Source organism: Thalassophryne amazonica, chromosome 6 (assembly GCF_902500255.1).
Source record: "Thalassophryne amazonica chromosome 6, fThaAma1.1, whole genome shotgun sequence".
NCBI classification, from domain to species: domain Eukaryota; kingdom Metazoa; phylum Chordata; class Actinopteri; order Batrachoidiformes; family Batrachoididae; genus Thalassophryne; species Thalassophryne amazonica.
In genome coordinates, this window is record NC_047108.1 from 43315724 (window position 1) to 43336133 (window position 20410).

Consider the following 20410-nt stretch of genomic DNA (forward strand, 5'->3'; position numbering starts at 1 on the left):
TTTACGCTGTGCAAGAGTTTTGCAATCCACCACATATATAATGGAATAGAAGAACTGCTAGCAAAACCAACAGCAATGGCCCTGTAATTAACAACAAGCGATGTGACACGCCTGTCTGTCTTTATTGGAGACTCGGCTCCGCACCGTGGAAAATTCTACAGCTAGCCAGGCCCCTGTAGTCGGTGCGGACCAAGGTAGCTTAGCCGCCGTTAGTTACCCCCTGGCAGATCCCGAGCAGCCGGGAAAGCAGGCTGACTGGGTGACTGTGAGGAGGAAGCGTAGCCCTAAACAGAAGCCCCGTGTACACCGCCAACCCGTTCACATCTCTAACTGTTTTTCCCCACTCGACGACACACCCGCCGAGGATCAAACTCTGGTTATTGGCGACTCTGTTTTGTGAAATGTGAAGTTAGCGACACCAGCAACCATAGTCAATTGTCTTCCGGGGGCCAGAGCAGGCGACATTGAAGGAAATTTGAAACTGCTGGCTAAGGCTAAGCGTAAATTTGGTAAGATTGTAATTCACGTCGGCAGTAATGACACCCGGTTACGCCAATCGGAGGTCACTAAAATTAACATTAAATCGGGTGTGTAACTTTGCAAAAACAATGTCGGACTCTGTAGTTTTCTCTGGGCCCCTCCCCAATCAGACCGGGAGTGACATGTTTAGCCGCATGTTCTCCTTGAATTGCTGGCTGTCTGAGTGGTGTCCAAAAAATGAGGTGGGCTTCATAGATAATTGGCAAAGCTTCTGCGGAAAACCTGGTCTTGTTAGGAGAGACGGCATCCATCCCACTTTGGATGGAGCAGCTCTCATTTCTAGAAATCTGGCCAATTTTCTTAAGTCCTCCAAACCGTGACTATCCAGGGTTGGGACCAGGAAGCAGAGTTGTAGTCTTACACACCTCTCTGCAGCTTCTCTCCCCCTGCCATCCCCTCATTACCCCATCCCCGTAGAGACGGTGCCTGCTCCCAGACTACCAATAACCAGCAAAAATCTATTTAAGCATAAAAATTCAAAAAGAAAAAATAATATAGCACCTTCAACTGCACCACAGACTAAAACAGTTAAATGTGGTCTATTAAACATTAGGTCTCGCTCTTCTAAGTCCCTGTTGGTAAATGATATAATAATTGATCAACATATTGATTTATTCTGCCTTACAGAAACCTGGTTACAGCAGGATGAATATGTTAGTTTAAATGAGTCAACACCCCCGAGTCACACTAACTGTCAGAATGCTCGTAGCACGGGCCTGGGCGGAGGATTAGCAGCAATCTTCCATTCCAGCTTATTAATTAATCAAAAACCCAGACAGAGCTTTAATTCATTTGAAAGCTTGACTCTTAGTCTTGTCCATCCAAATTGGAAGTCCCAAAAACAGTTTTATTTGTTATTATCTATCATCCACCTGGTCGTTACTGTGAGTTTCTCTGTGAATTTTCAGACCTTTTGTCTGACTTAGTGCTTAGCTCAGATAAGATAATTATAGTGGGCGATTTTAACATCCACACAGATGCTGAGAATGACAGCCTCAACACTGCATTTAATCTATTATTAGACTCTATTGGCTTTGCTCAAAAAGTAAATGAGTCCACCCACCACTTTAATCATATCTTAGATCTTGTTCTGACTTATGGTATGGAAATAGAAGACTTAACAGTATTCCCTGAAAACTCCCTTCTGTCTGATCATTTCTTAATAACATTTACATTTACTCGGATGGACTACCCAGCAGTGGGGAATAAGTTTCATTACACTAGAAGTCTTTCAGAAAGCGCTGTAACTAGGTTTAAGGATATGATTCCTTCTTTATGTTCTCTAATGCCATATACCAACACAGTGCAGAGTAGCTACCTAAACTCTGTAAGTGAGATAGAGTATCTCGTCAATAGTTTTACATCCTCATTGAAGACAACTTTGGATGCTGTAGCTCCTCTAAAAAAGAGAGCTTTAAATCAGAAGTGCCTGACTCCGTGGTATAACTCACAAACTCGTAGCTTAAAGCAGATAACCCGTACGTTGGAGAGGAAATGGCGTCTCACTAATTTAGAAGATCTTCACTTAGCCTGGAAAAAGAGTCTGTTGCTCTATAAAAAAAGCCCTCCGTAAAGCTAGGACATCTTTCTACTCATCACTAATTGAAGAAAATAAGAACAACCCCAGGTTTCTTTTCAGCACTGTAGCCAGGCTGACAAAGAGTCAGAGCTCTATTGAGCTGAGTATTCCATTAACTTTAACTAGTAATGACTTCATAACTTTCTTTGCTAACAAAATTTTAACTATTAGAGAAAAAATTACTCATAACCATCCCAAGACGTATCGTTATCTTTGGCTGCTTTCAGTGATGCCGGTATTTGGTTAGACTCTTTCTCTCCGATTGTTCTGTCTGAGTTATTTTCATTAGTTACTTCATCCAAACCATCAACATGTTTATTAGACCCCATTCCTACCAGGCTGCTCAAGGAAGCCCTACCATTATTTAATGCTTCGATCTTAAATATGATCAATCTATCTTTGTTAGTTGGCTATGTACCACAGGCTTTTAAGGTGGCAGTAATTAAACCATTACTTAAAAAGCCATCACTTGACCCAGCTATCTTAGCTAATTATAGGCCAATCTCCAACCTTCCTTTTCTCTCAAAAATTCTTGAAAGGGTAGTTGTAAAACAGCTAACTGATCATCTGCAGAGGAATGGTCTATTTGAAGAGTTTCAGACAGGTTTTAGAATTCATCATAGTACAGAAACAGCATTAGTGAAGGTTACAAATGATCTTCTTATGGCCTCGGACAGTGGACTCATCTCTGTGCTTGTTCTGTTAGACCTCAGTGCTGCTTTTGATACTGTTGACCATAAAATTTTATTACAGAGATTAGAGCATGCCATAGGTATTAAAGGCACTGCGCTGCGGTGGTTTGAATCATATTTGTCTAATAGATTACAATTTGTTCATGTAAATGGGGAATCTTCTTCACAGACTAAAGTTAATTATGGAGTTCCACAAGGTTCTGTGCTAGGACCAATTTTATTCACTTTATACATGCTTCCCTTAGGCAGTATTATTAGACGGTATTGCTTAAATTTTCATTGTTACGCAGATGATACCCAGCTTTATCTATCCATGAAGCCAGAGGACACACACCAATTAGCTAAACTGCAGGATTGTCTTACAGACATAAAGACATGGATGACCTCTAATTTCCTGCTTTTAAACTCAGATAAAACTGAAGTTATTGTACTTGGCCCCACAAATCTTAGAAACATGGGGTCTAACCAGATCCTTACTCTGGATGGCATTACCCTGACCTCTAGTAATACTGTGAGAAATCTTGGAGTCATTTTTGATCAGGATATGTCATTCAAAGCGCATATTAAACAAATATGTAGGACTGCTTTTTTGCATTTACGCAATATCTCTAAAATCAGAAAGTTCCCTAAAAAGCCTTCAGTTAATTCAAAATGCTGCAGCTAGAGTAATGATGGGGACTAGAAGGAGAGAGCATATCTCACCCATATTGGCCTCTCTTCATTGGCTTCCTGTTAATTCTAGAATAGAATTTAAAATTCTTCTTCTTACTTATAAGGTTATGAATAATCAGGTCCCATCTTATCTTAGGGACCTCGTAGTACCATATCACCCCAATAGAGCGCTTCGCTCTCAGACTGCAGGCTTACTTGTAGTTCCTAGGGTTTGTAAGAGTAGAATGGGAGGCAGAGCCTTCAGCTTTCAGGCTCTTCTCCTGTGGAACCAGCTCCCAATTCAGATCAGGGAGACAGACACCCTCTCTACTTTTAAGATTAGGCTTAAAACTTTCCTTTTTGCTAAAGCTTATAGTTAGGGCTGGATCAGGTGACCCTGAACCATCCCTTAGTTATGCTGCTATAGACGTAGACTGCTGGGGGGTTCCCATGATGCACTGTTTCTTTCTCTTTTTGCTCTGTATGCAACGCTCTGCATTTAATCATTAGTGATCGATCTCTGCTCCCCTCCACAGCATGTCTTTTTCCTGGTTCTCTCCCTCAGCCCCAACCAGTCCCAGCAGAAGACTGCCCCTCCCTGAGCCTGGTTCTGCTGGAGGTTTCTTCCTGTTAAAAGGGAGTTTTTCCTTCCCACTGTAGCCAAGTGCTTGCTCACAGGGGGTCGTTTTGACCGTTGGGGTTTTACATAATTATTGTATGGCCTTGCCTTACAATATAAAGCACCTTGGGGCAACTGTTTGTTGTGATTTGGCGCTATATAAAAAAATTGATTGATTGATTGATTTTATTTTGTTTCATTGCGCATGTTAGAAGATGTCAACGTGGCTAAAAGTAGACCGTTTACTGGCCGTCACATGTATCTATCAGAAACCAATATTTCAGAGCCGAACAGATTGGAAATTTGATGCACCGACTGACTGACTGTATACAATAATCATATGCTTGCCCTATAATCACTGTAAATGTATTTTCTGCAATAATGTGAACACATCTTCATGGTTATGGTTAGGTTAATCTTTGCATTAGGGTTAGGGTTACAGTAGTGTTAGGTTTAGGTTAAGGTTATGGTTCGAGTAGGGTTAGTGTTAGGGTAAAACTAAGGGCCCCTTCATGCATTAGTACAAATTGCATTGTGGCTGAATTGTGCACGAAGCCGGAATCGTATGCAATACGTGTAAAATCAGAGCTGGCTCCAACGCCTCATACACCTGTTGCTACAGTTATTTGCGCACACCAGCGTCTGAAAGATAGAGAGTGCCCTGTGACAGCCCATTCCATGGATGGATTCGAGGTGACACACATGAACATCTCACACCACTCATTTGGCACTTAGAAAATGTGTGGCCATTCGCGTTGTTAGCACGAAAATAGTGAGTAGATGATCACTTTCGAGCTGGCTGTGAAATTTGTCTAAGTGCCCCCACGAGTGTGGTGTTGCAAAACAGCAACGCACATGTGGCGTGCCAGAGTGTCGGCTCCCCCTGCAACACATGTGCCGTAGGTGTGAATCGCGTGTGTGTTGCACTTCCCCCTCCCCTTCCACAACATATACACCGCATGTGTTGCGGATGGGAGGAATAACTAAATAGCAGTAAAAATAACTAAAAAGAAATGATCACATAACACAGACACAGAAGGACACGTTGGTGTGTGCGCTGAACTGACAGGGGGTGTGGCCGCTCACAGCCACAGCTCCTGAGATCTCTGGTTCTGGACGTCCCAGCTGGGGAACACGTACTGTGTTTGGATGGACATGAACTTACAACTGTCCACTGTGACTTACAACTGTCCAATGTGTCTGCTTGCTGTCCTCATGTGGACATGCATACAAACATACATTGCTGTTGCAACGGGCTGCAGTGAGCGAGCACACGGCGCGCACATTGACAGGCTACCCCAGGTGAAACGGACTGTCAGATTATAACACGCAGTGGGTGATCTGAATGGCACGTCACCTATGTGCGCTCTGTTCCACATGATGCAGTGTCTGTCCTGTGGCACGCCGTCCACAGGACATGTGTGCCGGGCCAAACACGTGCATGGGGTGGGCTGGACATGGCAGGCCAGCAGATGTGGACATGACAAGAGCGTACTGCATCATTCATGTCATTTCATGACTGTACATCTGTGACCATGGGTCATCTACAGAGGAACAGACAGTTCATACTTGTAGTGTTCACTCGATAAGAGGGATTCAATAAAATGCGGTATTTTTTATGGTGTGTGTGTGTGTGTGTGTGTGTGTGTGTGTGTGTTTTAAATACGTTTATCTCCTTATTGATTTCAGGCATTTTTCCTCACCTTTTATAGGACAGTGATGATAGTGCAGTGGTGAAATTTCTGGCTGGCAGTCAGAGCTTTTATAAATAGCAGGTTCGAATCCCGTGGGTGGCATGTTTTTTTTTTTCCACAGCAGCTGCACAATGTGGTTACACATCCTCCAGCTGCTCGCACTGTGTTCCCACTGCGATGGTTTCGTGCACGAGCATGCATGAAACCGTTGCAGCGGGATCGTTCACGCCTGTAGACGTGTCCTTCCCGATGTCGGCTCGTTGTTTTCGTGGTTCGCTTACACAAGCTATTTCACCATGATTCGCCCTGATTTGTACTTATTCATACTGTGTGTGAAGGGGCCCTAAGATTAGGGTATGGTTATCATTTGCATAATGTTAAAGGTGTGTTAGGGTTTGGGGTAAGGTGAGATTAGTGTTCAGTTGAGGTTGTGGTTGGAGTAAGGTTAAGGTTAAGGTTACATTAAGGCTAGGGTCATCTTAGGGTTAGCGTAAGGGTATATGTAGACCTGTGTCATGTTGCATTGGTCTTGTACATGGATTTTATACCTTTGATAATCCTGAACGATTTGTTTCTCTCAGATGTCTGTGGATATGCTCCCCCTGAGCTGTGTGTGTAAAGACAAAATTACACCATGGGACACAGGGTGTCACCAACAGCAACTATTTTATATTTAAAGTTAGAGGTGCACAAACAGGTTGTTTACTAGACACCTGATCTATTTTATTCATTTTTATGGGTTCATCACCCCAGTGCCTGTGGAACATTTTTCTGCTACAAACATTAAGATGGTGACCTCTGGAAATTTGTTGAAAATGTGTACACTGTGACCCCCCTAGAGTTCTACTTCTAATGAAGTGCACACATTGCACTAACCCTCTAACCTCTGACCTCTAACCTTTGATACCTTACGCGTTCACATATGAAGTAAGGAACCCGGCATCTCCCCTCCATCCTCCTCATCACTCCACTACTGAATTATTAATGTCAAACTCAAGAAGGAAATGCTGTGCAGCGATCCAGCACGGAGGCCATGCAGCGTGCACCGCCTGTTGAGGCATTTGTAATTGGCAGTTGCCCTCCGTAGGTAATTTTGGACATATCGGTGTTCATCCCACCTTAACCCCACCTTTCCTCATCTTCTCTTGTAAACCTGAAAATCAATAAAAGGGCCATTTATGTACACTAGGGAACGAAGGGTGACCTTCTCTCTGAAGTCTTTGCCCCCAGTCAGACATTTACATAGTGCTGTCAGAATGCAGCGCTGAACTGAGGTGCACTCAATGTGGTGCACAAAGAACATAAATGATAAAGTGCAGCACATCCTGTGGGGGTGAACTCCTCTCCCTCCTCCTTCCTCAATTCCTCCTCCTACCTTTCCTCTACTCCCATTGCTGCTCTGGACTAGATTTCACACAGGTTAAACCCCAACACAGTCTCACACACATATGCAACCACAGAGTTTTTGTTTATTTTTTTTCCCTGCATGTACTCTCATGAAAATTGCACATGCACTTATACACGTGTAAACTCACACACAAACTCCGACTACAAAGTTGCCCCAAGGGACTTCACACATTTAAGGTCTAACCTTACCAACCCCTAGAGCAGGCACACAGGTGACAGTGGTAAGGAAAAACTCCCTCTGCGGAAGAAACCTCAAGCAGACCAGACTCAAAGGGGTGACCCTCTGCTTGGGCCATGCTACCAACACAAATTGCAAAACAATTCACAAAACGAATATACAGGAAATGTTGCCCATGCACAGGACAGGAGGGTTTCTGGAACAGATGCTACACCCATCTCTGGATGGGGCCGCACCTCAGACACAGAGGAAAAAAAAACAGAGTATAATTTGTCAGCATTAAGCAACACGAGAATCAAAAGAAGTACTAAGGTGATCGCCAACCACTAACCCTAAGCTTCACTAAAAGACCCAGAATTTAGATAAAGTTAAGGCCGCAGCACGCTCTGTTTCCTAAAGGTGCATTTACACATAAGCAAGACGTGTTACGAATGTCATTTTTCTGTCATTCGTGACACATTCCTGACATTCTTAACGTGACTTAACGCATCTGAATAAGTTTCTTAATAGTGCGTATTGGTGCGTTATATTCTTGATATTCGTGCAGCATGTTTTTGCCTGTCAAAAAATCTTCCACGAATGTCACACACCACCCTCATTTCGTCTCATGTCATGGAGGTCGCAACTGAGCGTATTGATCCGTCTTGATGAGTAGTGATCCTTAATAGAACGTGACAACGTTCGTAGTGGTTCCTGTGATAGTTCTTGGAGCCCAGACTGTAACACGTTATTACGAAGTGACACGGAAACTGTCAAGTTTTGACACGACTTGTAACGCAACTTCACATTTCACTGCACGCCACGATGAATCAGTTTTCTGTCACATGCACACAATTAAACTGGGCTCCACAGCGTTCAGTTTGATGCAGTATGCCGAAGAGGAACAATGACGCGAAGTCAGCCAAGTGTCGTTCCACAGTTCCTGCTGAAGCTCCTCAGGATGCTCCTGCAGGTGTTCCACCTGCTGTTGTAACCGATGAGCAGGAGAACGAGTCTGAACCAGAGGAACCAGAGGAGCGAGAGGAGACTCACGTGCAGCCAGACATCTCTGCACCTCCTCCAGTCTGGCGGAGGAAGAAGCGTGCGCACAATTAAACCCTGCTGCACCACATTCAGTTTGATTGCTGACACCAAGTTGGCTAAAAGTCTCATTTCAGTGCTCTTCAGCGCGCTCCTGCAGGTGTTCCACCTGCTGCATGTGCCTGATGTTTGGGGAAATGCACGAGACAAGAGCCGCATGAAGCCACAAATCTGGCTCTGTCCTCCTCCTCCTCTCTGCGCCACTCCATGGCACAGAGCCCAACTACGCACGCAGTCACAAAGTTCTTCTGAAAAACTGGAGCAATCTGAATTCAGTTGGATGAATATGGGTGTGTGTGTGGAGACAATTCACCTCGTTCACAATGTGACAGAACTTAACGATGCGCAGTTACGCGCAATAGCGCACAACAACGTGGAACATTGTTCTTGACCGTGTGTAATGGTTCCTGATAATTCGCCAGCAACACGTGTCATTAATCGTAACATGTGGTAACAGGTTACAGCAGTTCCTGAGGACACCTGACGCCTCTGCCTCAAATCATCACATTCGTGATCAGCGGCCAAGAATGTATACTTCGTGGCATTCGTGACTTGTCGTTGTTATGTGTAAACGCAGCATAATAAAATGAATTAAAAGAATAAAAAGCATAGTAACATACTATGCCAGTATGCTAGCCATACAGAAGGGAAAATAAGTGCGTCTTAAGTCTGGACTTGAAAGTCTCTACAGAATCTGACTGTTTTATTGATGCAGGCAGATCATTCCACAAAACGGGGGCACGATAAGAGAAAGCTCTGTGACCTGCAGACTTTTTATTCACCCTAGAGACACAAAGTAGTCCTGCACCCTGAGAACGCAGGGTTTAATTAAGTACGGAGGTGCCAGTCCGTGAGCAATTTTATAGGCTAGTAGCAGAATCTTAAAATCTGATCTCACTGGGACAGGAAGCCAGTGAAGAGATGCCAAAATGGATGTAATGTGGCCAAACCTTCAGCTTCTTGTCAAAAGTCTGGCAGCAGCATTTTTAACCAATTGGAGAGCCCTAATGCTGGACTGCAATAAACCAGAAAATAGAACGTTGCAGTAGTCCAATCTAGAAGAGATAAATGCATGAATCAAGGTCTCAGCATCAGCCATAGACAGGATGGGACGAATCTTTGCTATATTTTGCAGGTGGAAGAAAGCAGTCCTCGTAATATTTATAATGTGGAGGTCAAAGGACAATGTAGGATCAAAAATTACCCCAAGGTTCCTCACTTTGTCAATGTGATGTATGACACACGAGCCTAGGCTAAGCGTAAAGTGGTCAAATTGATGCTGATGTCTCACTGGACCAAGAACCATCATTCCAGTCTTATCAGAGTTTAAAAGTAGGAAGTTGCTCGACATCCAAATTCTCACTGATGCAAGGCAATCTTCCAAGGATTTTATGTGGATGAGATTACCAGCAGTTATCGGCATGTATAACAGTATCATCAGCATAGCAGTGAAAGGTAATCCCAAAACACAATATGTAATATGTGCCCAAGGGGTTCTATATAAAGGGAGAAAAACAGGGGGCCTAAGACAGACTCCTGTGGAACCCCAAATTTCATGTCAATAAGGTTAGCGGTAGTGTTACTGTACAAATCACAGTGAGAATGACTGGTCAGGTATGAAGTCAACCATGCAAGGGCACTCCCAGTAATCCCAAAATGATTTTCCAGCCTATCGAGTAGAATATGATGATCCACGGTATGAAACGCAGCACTGAGATCTAACAGCACCAGAACCGTAGTGGTGTCCGAATCCATCGTAAGCAGAAGATCATTCACCACTTTAGTGAGAGCCGTCTCTGTGGAATGATATTTTCTAAAAGCAGACTGCAGTGGCTCAAAAAGATTATTCTCAGTAAGGTGGTCCGCGAACTGCTGTGACACCACTTTTTCCAGACTTTTAGAGCAAAATGATAGATTTGATAGATCGGCCTATAGTTTTTCAATATACTAGGGTCAAGATTAGGTTTCTTAAGTAATGGTTTAATCACTGCAGGTTTGAAACATTTTGGAACAGATCCAAAAGTTAATGAGAAATTAATAATTTCCAGCACAGTTGGCCCAAGAATGGGCCACGGGTCCTTAAGCAGTTTTGTTGTTATCGGATCAAATAAGCAGGTTGTGCTTTTTGTAGACATGAGTTTCGTCAGCACGCCGAGAGAGATACTCTCAAATTCTGTAAATGTAGGTAATACCTCAGTAATGGCGTCCACCTCAATAGCAGGGTGCAGTCGCTGGGTTAAGGCATGCTGGGAAATGTTTAACCTGATGTCTTCTATTTTTTTCTCAAAGTAATCCAGGAAATCTTGTGCTGTAAAAGGAGAGCGAAATACAGGTGGTTGTCCAGGCCGCATTCCTCTGTTGTACATTAGAAATTTCTGTTGTATACATTGTTCAAAGCGTTTAATTAGTAGGTAAAGGACACGTATGGAGGATACATTAAATGTGGCCTTTTGAAAGAGATTGTGAAAATCAGGTGAATGCCTGCCTCCATGCATCTGGATTCACACAATGTGACTTTGTGTTCATACAAATTTAATGAGCTGGAATTGAGAAAAAGGATAGGAAAAAGCGGATAACTCAGATGTGCTTACCTATTTAAATGTGCGTAGCTATGGTTACGCAAACATGAAAGCAGTAGGAGCCCTTTTCAGTCCAGGTTTTGATTCATGTGATGATTATTAATGTAAGGAGGGAGGATGAAAAAGTGTCACGATAGCATGTAATCCCTTCGTGAAAGAGAAACGCCGGGTACGCGGTAACTTGCTTGACGTCTCATCCATTTTTTTAAGTATAGTCGCATTAGCATTTGTAGGCTTTGTTATCACTCTTAATCTCATTTCCCAGTCGGTTTTGAATCACCTTACCTTATTGTGACTGCAGTTTGTTGTCACTGCATTTTGTGCCACTACTGCAGGAAAGTGATGATATCAGTGTGCACAATGAATGAAGGATGCAGATGAATTGGCAGGAAGAACAAACAGCAATGCCTTTCCTCTGCACCGCACCTACACGCACTGCTGTGCATCAGGTCAGGTCAGTCAGGTGTTGGGAAAGGGACTGTGTAAAGGAGGAGTACACGCAGAGCCACATGCACTCCAAACTCCTCGTCACTCGCTGCTTTGCTCATCTTTCCACACGGTGCTGTGAGCGGAGCGCAGGAGGAGTGAACTGCTCCCTTCAGGCAGGACACAAAGCTGCCGCTTGTTGCATGCACTCTGCATTAATGCTCGATCAAAAGGCCAGGGCAATGAGAGAAAGGCGGTGAAAACTCACGCAGGAAAAGGGAGGGGCTTCAGCTTGCACCTGTACCTCCGCTAATGAATGAAGTGCAGCCTCCACAGGAAAAAGAAGAGAAAACCCCTTAACAAGACAAACAACAGGGTGCTTAAAGTTCTCCTCATCCCTCTCTCTCTCCGTCTTTTCATAAGCAGTCTATTAGCAGGAAAGGGGCATTGCCAAATGGAGAGGGAGAGAGGGGGAGAAAAGAAGGAGAAACAGGGGTTCAGTGTTTGAGTGCCACTGTGGCGGTGCCAACATGAATATAGAAAAGCAACAAAGCAGCTAAGTGCCTGGGCATGGATGGGGGGGGGGGGGGGGGGGGGGGGGCTAAGGGCAGGGTGTGGGGGAGGAAGTGGGAGACAGAAAGAGGGGAGACCTGTCATAAAAAAAACACAGAGTCCGGTAATCAAAACTAATGGCTCCATTGTGTCTAAAAAGCATCCGATAGCTTTAGAGTGCACAGAGAGGTCGTGCTGAGGAGGTGTGGCTCAGGGTCAATCCATACGTGTGTCTGAGGCAGCAGGGTTAACACCTGCTCCTTTGTGCCTTTAAAAACTGAGCCCGTAGTCAGCAGTGGGCACCAACATACACAACTCCCCTCCTTAAAAGCTTCATTACGGGGCCTTTTATCAGCCGCCGGTTTGCTTTATTATTGCACTCATCACAGTTATGATTGTCAGACCCTACGCTCACAGAGGCCGCGGCCTTTGTGCTGTGTGCTCGGCCTGTTGCCTTTGCACTCTGCAATCATGTGCAGCACTCAGATGTAGGAAATTACAGGGGGATGATGGGAGGCTGTAGCTGCAGTGGGGGTGGGAGGGAAGAGGAATATAGGCTGGGGATTTGTAAAGTACACAGGGTTTGTTGTGCTTTTCTTCAAATGTAGCCTTTATTTATACTCCTGTCATCTGGTGAAGTGAGCAGCATGAGTACAGCCTCACGACTGTCGTTTTTGTTTTTTAGGAAGAGAGAGAGAGATGAGAGAGGGGCAATGATATCTTTTTTTTTAGTCAGAATCAAAGATATGGTCCTCTCTTTGTGTAACTTCATTCTCAGTGGGAATGTACTTCTGTTATTGTCAGTGCAGCAACTAACAGTTATTTTCATTATCAGTTAATTTCTTTGATTATTGTTTTATCAGTAATTTCATCACTGAGTCTGTAAAATGTTATTTCAAAAATCTAACATTATCCATCACATAGTGACTGCAGTAGAATTTAGGACTGCAACGGTTTGTTTCAGACTTCTGTGATACACGTTATGGAAGTCCATGTCTGAAGTCCTGCTTACCTTGTGAGACATGCCCACTGAGCTGGTTGAAGTCCTAAATGACATGCCCAATCAAACCATGACATTGGTCCTGTTCTTCTCCCTTTCAGAGAAGGGGCATAACAAGCTACAGCTATTTAAAATGGCAGCCACTGACAGAAGTTGTTGAGTAGAATTAAAGATTTGTATTGATTTTCAGATATATCATCACCTCTGTAAAAAGTAAGCCCCTTCGGTGTTCCCTTGTTTTGCACTCAGGGTCGCCACAGCAAATCCGAGGTGGGTCTGCATGTTGAACTGGCACAGGTTTTACGCCGAATGCCCTTCCTGACGCAACTTCACATTACATGGAGAAATATGGCAGAGGTGGCATTTAAACCGGTGTTGCAGACTGAACACCCCCCACCCCCCCAAAAAATCAGTCCACCCTACCTTCACTACGCATGCGTCATTTCGGAGCTCAGCAGCGTCATTTCAGAGCATCAGCAGCGATTCACCGATTATCACCTTGTTTCTGCTTCAAACTGCACTCCAGTCATCAGCTATCGCAGCGACAGATCTCTGAAGCTTTTGCACAACAATCATTTCCACATAAATTCAGCATTATTTCATCATAAAAGACGGGGTCCGACAAGAGCACATCATTTCAGAGCTTCAGTAACGATTCACCGATTATCGCCTCATTTTTTGCTTAAAATGGCATCGTTTCTGCTTAAAACTGACTTTAGAATGATTTAAGAGGTTTTAACTTGTCATCTGATGGTTAATAGTTACATTAATCCCTTTGATCGCTTTGGATGAAGAGAGTCAGACTCAGAGTCAGTGTCAGATGTGCTGACAAATTAACGTGTGTAATTAGAAAGTTTTAATAAAAAGTTCCAAAGATACTGAACAAAAAAAAATTATTTCATACAGTAAAATACATAACATACATAAAATGTACTATAATACAGTGACATTTATTGACACCCTTTGATCAATTTAGAGCAAATCATCCCTTTTACAGCCAGTTGTCTATCGACAAGTGAAGATGGATACATGAACATTTCCAAGTCATTGAATATGTCTTGGACTTCATTTACATCAGTCAAGAATTACAATCAGTATGGTACTGTATGATAAATCTGTCTGAAGTAGGCAGTTGAGTGACTGTGCAAGAAGAAAGAAAGCCACCAAGGGACCCGTGACAAGAAAGCTGATCAACTCTGGGGTTGAGTCTTCCATCTGTTACCTGGCAAACTCTGCCCAAAATTTCCTGTCTTCTTTGTAAGAAAACCCTTCTCTGTTCCAGAAACTCTGTCACTAGTATAACACTATGCAGTTACTCCTGTCAAAGCAACAGATGCCAGTAAATTCCTCAGTAGTCAGTCTTGATGGTTTCCCTCATGATTTTCCTTCTTCTACCATCACTTGGTTGTTGTGAACTGTCTGCTCTAAACAGATTTACCACAGTGTTTGCATTCCTTACTGATTGATGTAAATGTAATCCAAGACATATTCAGTGACTTGGAAATGCTCATGTCAAAGCACATTTACCTCATTGTTTGGAACAAATCATGGTTCCAAGGTCACATTATGGTTCCAATTATGTTATGGTTCCTGTCAGGTTTTTGTCATTGAGCTATAGAACAAAACACTTACATAAAATGAAAAAGATGGAATAAGATTTGGCTTCAGGATTTGCAGTTTCTAAATCATGAACATTCTACCTGAAATATCTGCACATTAAAAATAAAAACTGATAGTCAGTGTTGCAGACCTCACTTTAATTATTTTTATTATTATTATTGTAAAACGTAGCCCATGTTTCGGTACATGCAAGATACTCTGGGTGCACAATAGAGTAAATACATAAAGACCATCAGGTAAAAAGATAAGTAAAAGCATAACAAATAGTCTCAGAAATACATCATGTGGAAATGGCTAAAACAGAATAATAGTGAGTAACAGAGATTTGAATATGTGGAGGCAGGTGTAATTGCTTAGGACAGTGTGGGTCCTAAGCAATACAGTACAGGGTCCAAAACTGGTGACGGTTGGTCAGATTCATCCATCTTATGACTTGTCTAAAGAAAACTGTCTATAAAAGTGATGATTTAGTGTAAAGTCATCAAAAGGCCCCAGTAATTGTGTTACACATGGATTTTAGGTGTGCATTTTTCACTTTGTAAAATCCTGTTGTTGTTGTTGCTGTTGATGTTGATGTTGAGTAACTAATATTCTGATGATATAAAATTGAATGATTGAGATTTTTTTTTTTTTCAAACATATAGCAAATTCTCTACCTATAGGGGTGCTAATAATTCTGTCCAGATTTAACTTGCTGAAAAGATTTAGAATATTATTTTAATAAATGACTCCAGATTAAAGCAGTGACAAGCCATAATTTAACCACCTGAATGATTGATAGAAAAAAAAATAGAGTTGAGAGAAATTAGCCCTTAAAATCTCTGTTTCTCTCACTTTTCTCATAATATTCTTTCTCTTTTTCCTCCTTTCACTCTCTCTGCTCTCTTCTGATTTTCTTTGTGTCCTCCAAGATGAGTGTTGAGGGTGATGACAAGCGAACTCGCACTCGGTCCAAAGGCATCAGAGGTGAGTGTCTTCTTCATGACAACTTGTGTCTGTTAAAGGTGCTGCTTTGCACTTCTCAGCAAAGTTTCTGCAGGACAGTTAAACTATGCTGAACCCTGTGCATGTCTGTATTAATCTTGTGAGTGTACAGACACACCAGCATGGTGTGTGTGTAGTCTCAGAAAGATCTCCAAACTCTGGCACTGACGTAAATACGAGTAGTTTGGAATCTACTTGTGCTCCATTCACAGGGAAACAGAGAGGGCTTTGGGGTAACTGCACCAAAATTATGATGAATAAGAATGTCATGAACACCCTGCTGGATTCCAGTATGCATTCAAGCCAGTGAAGAGTCTGAGCTTGTTATAGATACCAAATTTGTCAATATAGCTCAACTATAACCACAGCCCATTTTATTAAGCGTTTACAAGACCCTGGCCATGTCATGTGACCACCAATCCTTGTCGTGGATCAGTCAGCCGCTGTTTATAAATTTGAAATGATCTTGTTTTCTCATTTACTATAAAAGGTTTGACAGAAAACAGAGTTCAGGCAGACCCATAAATGCTTGGACATTGACCAGATTATTCTTATTTTAGTTTTCAACCTCACTATATAAGAGTTGAAAGCAATTAATGAACACTGCTGAGCAAAATTTTAGTTTTAATTTAATGAATTTACATCCAGTCAGTGTGAGGATGACATCACTTTTGGATGTCATCCTCATTTTCCCTTTTGGATGTGATTGTCTGTAGGTTAAAGTAGTGGACTTGAGACCAGAGCAAACGGTTCAAATTACCATGAGACTGGAAAATCAGAAAGAGCTTTTGGGCAAAGTCCTTAATCCACAAGTTGGTGTGCGGTGGAGCAGAACACTGACATCAGTATGTGTGTGAATGTGAGCCATGCATGTTTTTATTCACTCTCCCTGCTCCACCCATGACTATTTAACTCTGACAGGTGTGTTCAGTCAATGAAGAGATGGAAAATACTAGTGTAGAGCAGGTAGACATGAAAACATGCAGGGCAGGCGGCCTCCAGGAACAGATTGGCAGCCCTGCGGTATAGAATTGCAGTCGATTTACCATACAGTGTATCCAGAAAGTATTCACAGTGCTTCATTTTTTTCCAAATTTTTGTTATGTTACAGTCTTATTCCAAAATGGAGTAAATTCTTTTTCTTTTTCTTTTTTTTTGCCCTCAAAATTCTGCACACAACACCCCATAATGACAACGTGATTTTTTTTTTAATCTCTGCAAATTTATATATATATATATATATATATATATATATATATATATATATATATATATATATATATATATATATATATATATATATATATAAACTAAGAAATCACATGTACATAAGTATTCACAGCCTTTGCCATGAAGCCCAAAATTGAGCTCAGGTGCCTCCTGTTTCCACTGATTATCCTTGAGATGTTTCTACAGCTTAACTGGAATCCACCTGAGGTAAATTCAGTTGTTTGGACATTATTTGGAAAGGCACACACCTGTCTACATATAAGGTCTCACAGTTGACAGTGCATGTCAGAGCACAAGCCAACATGAAATAAGGAATTGTCTGTAGACCTCTGCGACAGGATTGTCTTGAGGCACAAATCTGGGGAAGGGAACAGAAACATTTCTGCTGCTTTGAAGGTCCCAGTGAGCACAGTGGCCTTCATCATCCATAAATGTAAGGCACTCAGATTCACCAGAACTCTTCCTAGAGTTGGCTGCCCATCTAAACTGAGTGATTGGTGTAGAAGGACCTTAGTCAGGGAGGTGACCAAGAACCTTATGGTCATTCTGTCAGAGCTCTCCTCTGTGGAGAGAGGAAAACCTTCCAGAAGGACAACCATCTTCACAGCAATCCACTAATCAGGCCTGTATGATAGAGTGGCCAGACGGAAGTCACTCCTTACTAAAAGGCACAGGGCAACCACCTGGAGTTTGCCAAAAGGCACCTGAAGGACTCTCAAACCATGACAAATAAAATTCTCTTGTTTGATGAGACAAAGATTGAAGTCTTCGGTGTGAATGCCAGGCGTCATGTTTGGAGATATAACCCAAAAATTGCTGAGCCTTCTTGGTGGTGGCAGCATCATGCCACCATCATATGGGGATGTTTTTCAGCAGCAGGAACTGGGAGACTAGTCAGGATTGAGGGAAGGATGAATGCAGCAATGTACAGAGACATCCTGGATGAAAACCTGCTCCAGAGCGCTCTTGACTTCAGACTGGGGTGACGGTTCACTTTCAGCAGGACAGTGACCCTAAGCACACAGCCAAGATATCAAAGGAGTGGCTTCAGGACAACTCTGTGAATGTCCTTGAGTGCCCCAGCCAGAGCCCAGACCTGAATGCGATTGAACATCTTTTCAGAGATCTGAAAATGGCTGTGCACCAACGTTTCTCATCCAACCTGATGGAGCTTGAGAGGTGCTGCAAAGAGGAATGGGCAAAACTGCTCATAGATAGGTGCACCAAGCTTGAGGCTGTAATTGCTGCCAAAGGTGCATCAACAAAGTATTGAGCAGAGGGTGTCAATACCTATCCACATGTGATTTCTTAGTTTTTATTTATAATAAAGTTGCAAAAATTAAAAAAAAAACTTTTTAATGTTGTCATTGTGGGGTGTTGTGAGTAGAAAGCACTGTGAATACTTCCTGGATGCACTGTAAGTAACAGGACTGATTGTTACTCAGTTTTTCATGGTCAGGCATGTGTATAGCCCCTTAGCATTTCATTCAAAGTACGCACATAAAAGGCCAAGAGGTGATTTCAAGTGTTATATTTGAAATCTGTTGCTGTTAAGTGTCTGTAGCCATAAAATTGATCACTGGCAGTGAAGTAAGCCATTGCTGAACTGGAAAAACAAAAAACAACCCCACTAGTTTATGGGCCAAGCTGTTTTTTTTTTTTTTTTTTCCCAGTACCACCTAAGTGGAGTAAACAACACTTAAAATCCAGCCTCAGTAAACTATAGACTGCACAAAAATGTATGCTGGCCATAGAAATGTAGGGCACAAATGAAGGATTACACAGCAACATTTAAAAATGCTCCAATCCTATTGAAAGTATACCATGTTATTTATCTGATCATAAAGATTGAATCAAGGTTTGGTTTTGACAATCTATGACTAAATGTAATGGGGTTGTGGGGTATAAACAGCAACAATGACAACAGTGGTCAGTTTCAGTTTGTACAGGGTCAAAAGTTAAAGTTGCTCTAGTTTTGGCAAAAATGTGATGCAGATTATTGGTTGAGCTGATAGGGTTTTAAAAAGGAGTACTTTGCACCACCTGTTATGCTTAGTTATCATGTTACAGGGTAACATATGTCACAGAGTCCAATGGACATTGACCTTGATTAACCATTGCTTTGGAGACCAAGCATACATCACAGTCAAAACTAAAACTAATTTAACGTTGACTCCTGTAATTTTTCATTGACACTCCCCCCCCCCACCACCACCACCAACACACACACACACACATACCTGTCAATAGCTACCACCCTGAGATGGCCAGGCTCCATTTTTGTGTCGGTCATATCACACTGAGGCTGCCTTGTAAGTATTGTTTAGTTCCCTTAAATGGTACCAATTAGGTAAAATCTACCATTGTGCTAATGGACCAGAGAGTGCACAGAAACATTGATTAATGAATACAAAAACGAGTCATGTACAGGGCATAAATCTATTTGGGGTATGTCCAAGCACACATTGAAGTGGTCTGGAATATCTGAACACACAAAGGCACAAGATGTGACCACATCGCATTTTTAGACCAACATACCCACATTAGTGCAACTGATAAAAATGACAAGGGGTGGAAACTACAAATGACATACGAGGGCTGTCCATAAAGTATAGGTCCTTTTTATTTTTTTCAAAAACTATATGGATTTCATTCATATGTTTTTACGTCAGACATGCTTGAACCCTTGTGCGCATGCGTGAGTTTTTCCACGCCTGTCGGTGACGTGATTCGCCTGTGAGCACTCCTTGTGGGAGGAGTCGTCCAGCCCCTCGTCGGAATTCCTTTGTCTGAGAAGTTGCTGAGAGACTGGCGCTTTGTTTGATCAAAATTTTTTCTAAACCTGTGAGACACATCGAAGTGGACACGGTTCGAAAAATTAAGCTGGTTTTCGGTGAAAATTTTAACGGCTAATGAGAGATTTTGAGGTGATACTGTCGCTTTAAGGACTTCCCATGGAGCGAGACGTCGTGCAGCACTCCCAGGCGCCGTCGTCAGCCTGTTTCAAGCTGAAAACCTCCACATTTCAGGCTCTATTGATCCAAGACGTCGTGAGAGAACAGAGAAGTTTCAGAAGAAGTCGGTTTCAGCATTTTTTCCGGATATTCCACTGTTAAAGGAGATTTTTTTAATGAAAGACGTGCGGGCGGATTGCAGCGTCGGCTCGCAGCCGCCGCGACGCTCCGTCACAGGAAAAACACCTCTGTTGGAAGCCTTAAGGACAAGTTGGAACATGTCCAGCTGTTAAACAATTTCTCATATACTCACTCCACTGAAAGCCATCAAAAGCCGCCTGGATTTTACAAATGGTTATCAACACGGAGGTGTTTTTCCTGTGCCGCCGCACCGCGCCGGCTGCGTCCCGACACGCGGACCTGTCCGCACGTCTTTCATTAAAAAAATCTCCTTTAACAGTGGAATATCCGGATAAAATGCTGAAACCGACTTCTTCTGAAACTTCTCTGTTCTCTCACGACGTCCTGGATCAATAGAGCCTGAAATGTGGAGGTTTTCAGCTTGAAACAGGCTGACGACGGCGCCTGGGACCGCTGCACGATGTCTCGCTCTGTGGAAGTCCTT

General features: G+C 42.7%; 1 protein-coding gene across 16 annotated transcripts in view; it reads left to right on the forward strand.

The window, feature by feature from the left end:
• Window positions 1-20410, forward strand: part of myt1b (myelin transcription factor 1b) — a 157647-nt gene that overhangs the window by 18826 nt on the left and 118411 nt on the right. For 14 of the 16 annotated variants that reach the window (XM_034172084.1, XM_034172094.1, XM_034172093.1 and 11 more), the window contains one exon: window positions 15529-15583. In XM_034172084.1, coding sequence (XP_034027975.1) covers window positions 15529-15583 — 55 coding nt within the window. Of the gene's footprint in view, window positions 1-14543; window positions 14548-15528; window positions 15584-20410 lie in introns of those variants that run through there. The other 2 variants (XM_034172095.1, XM_034172098.1) reach the window with 1 other exon arrangement.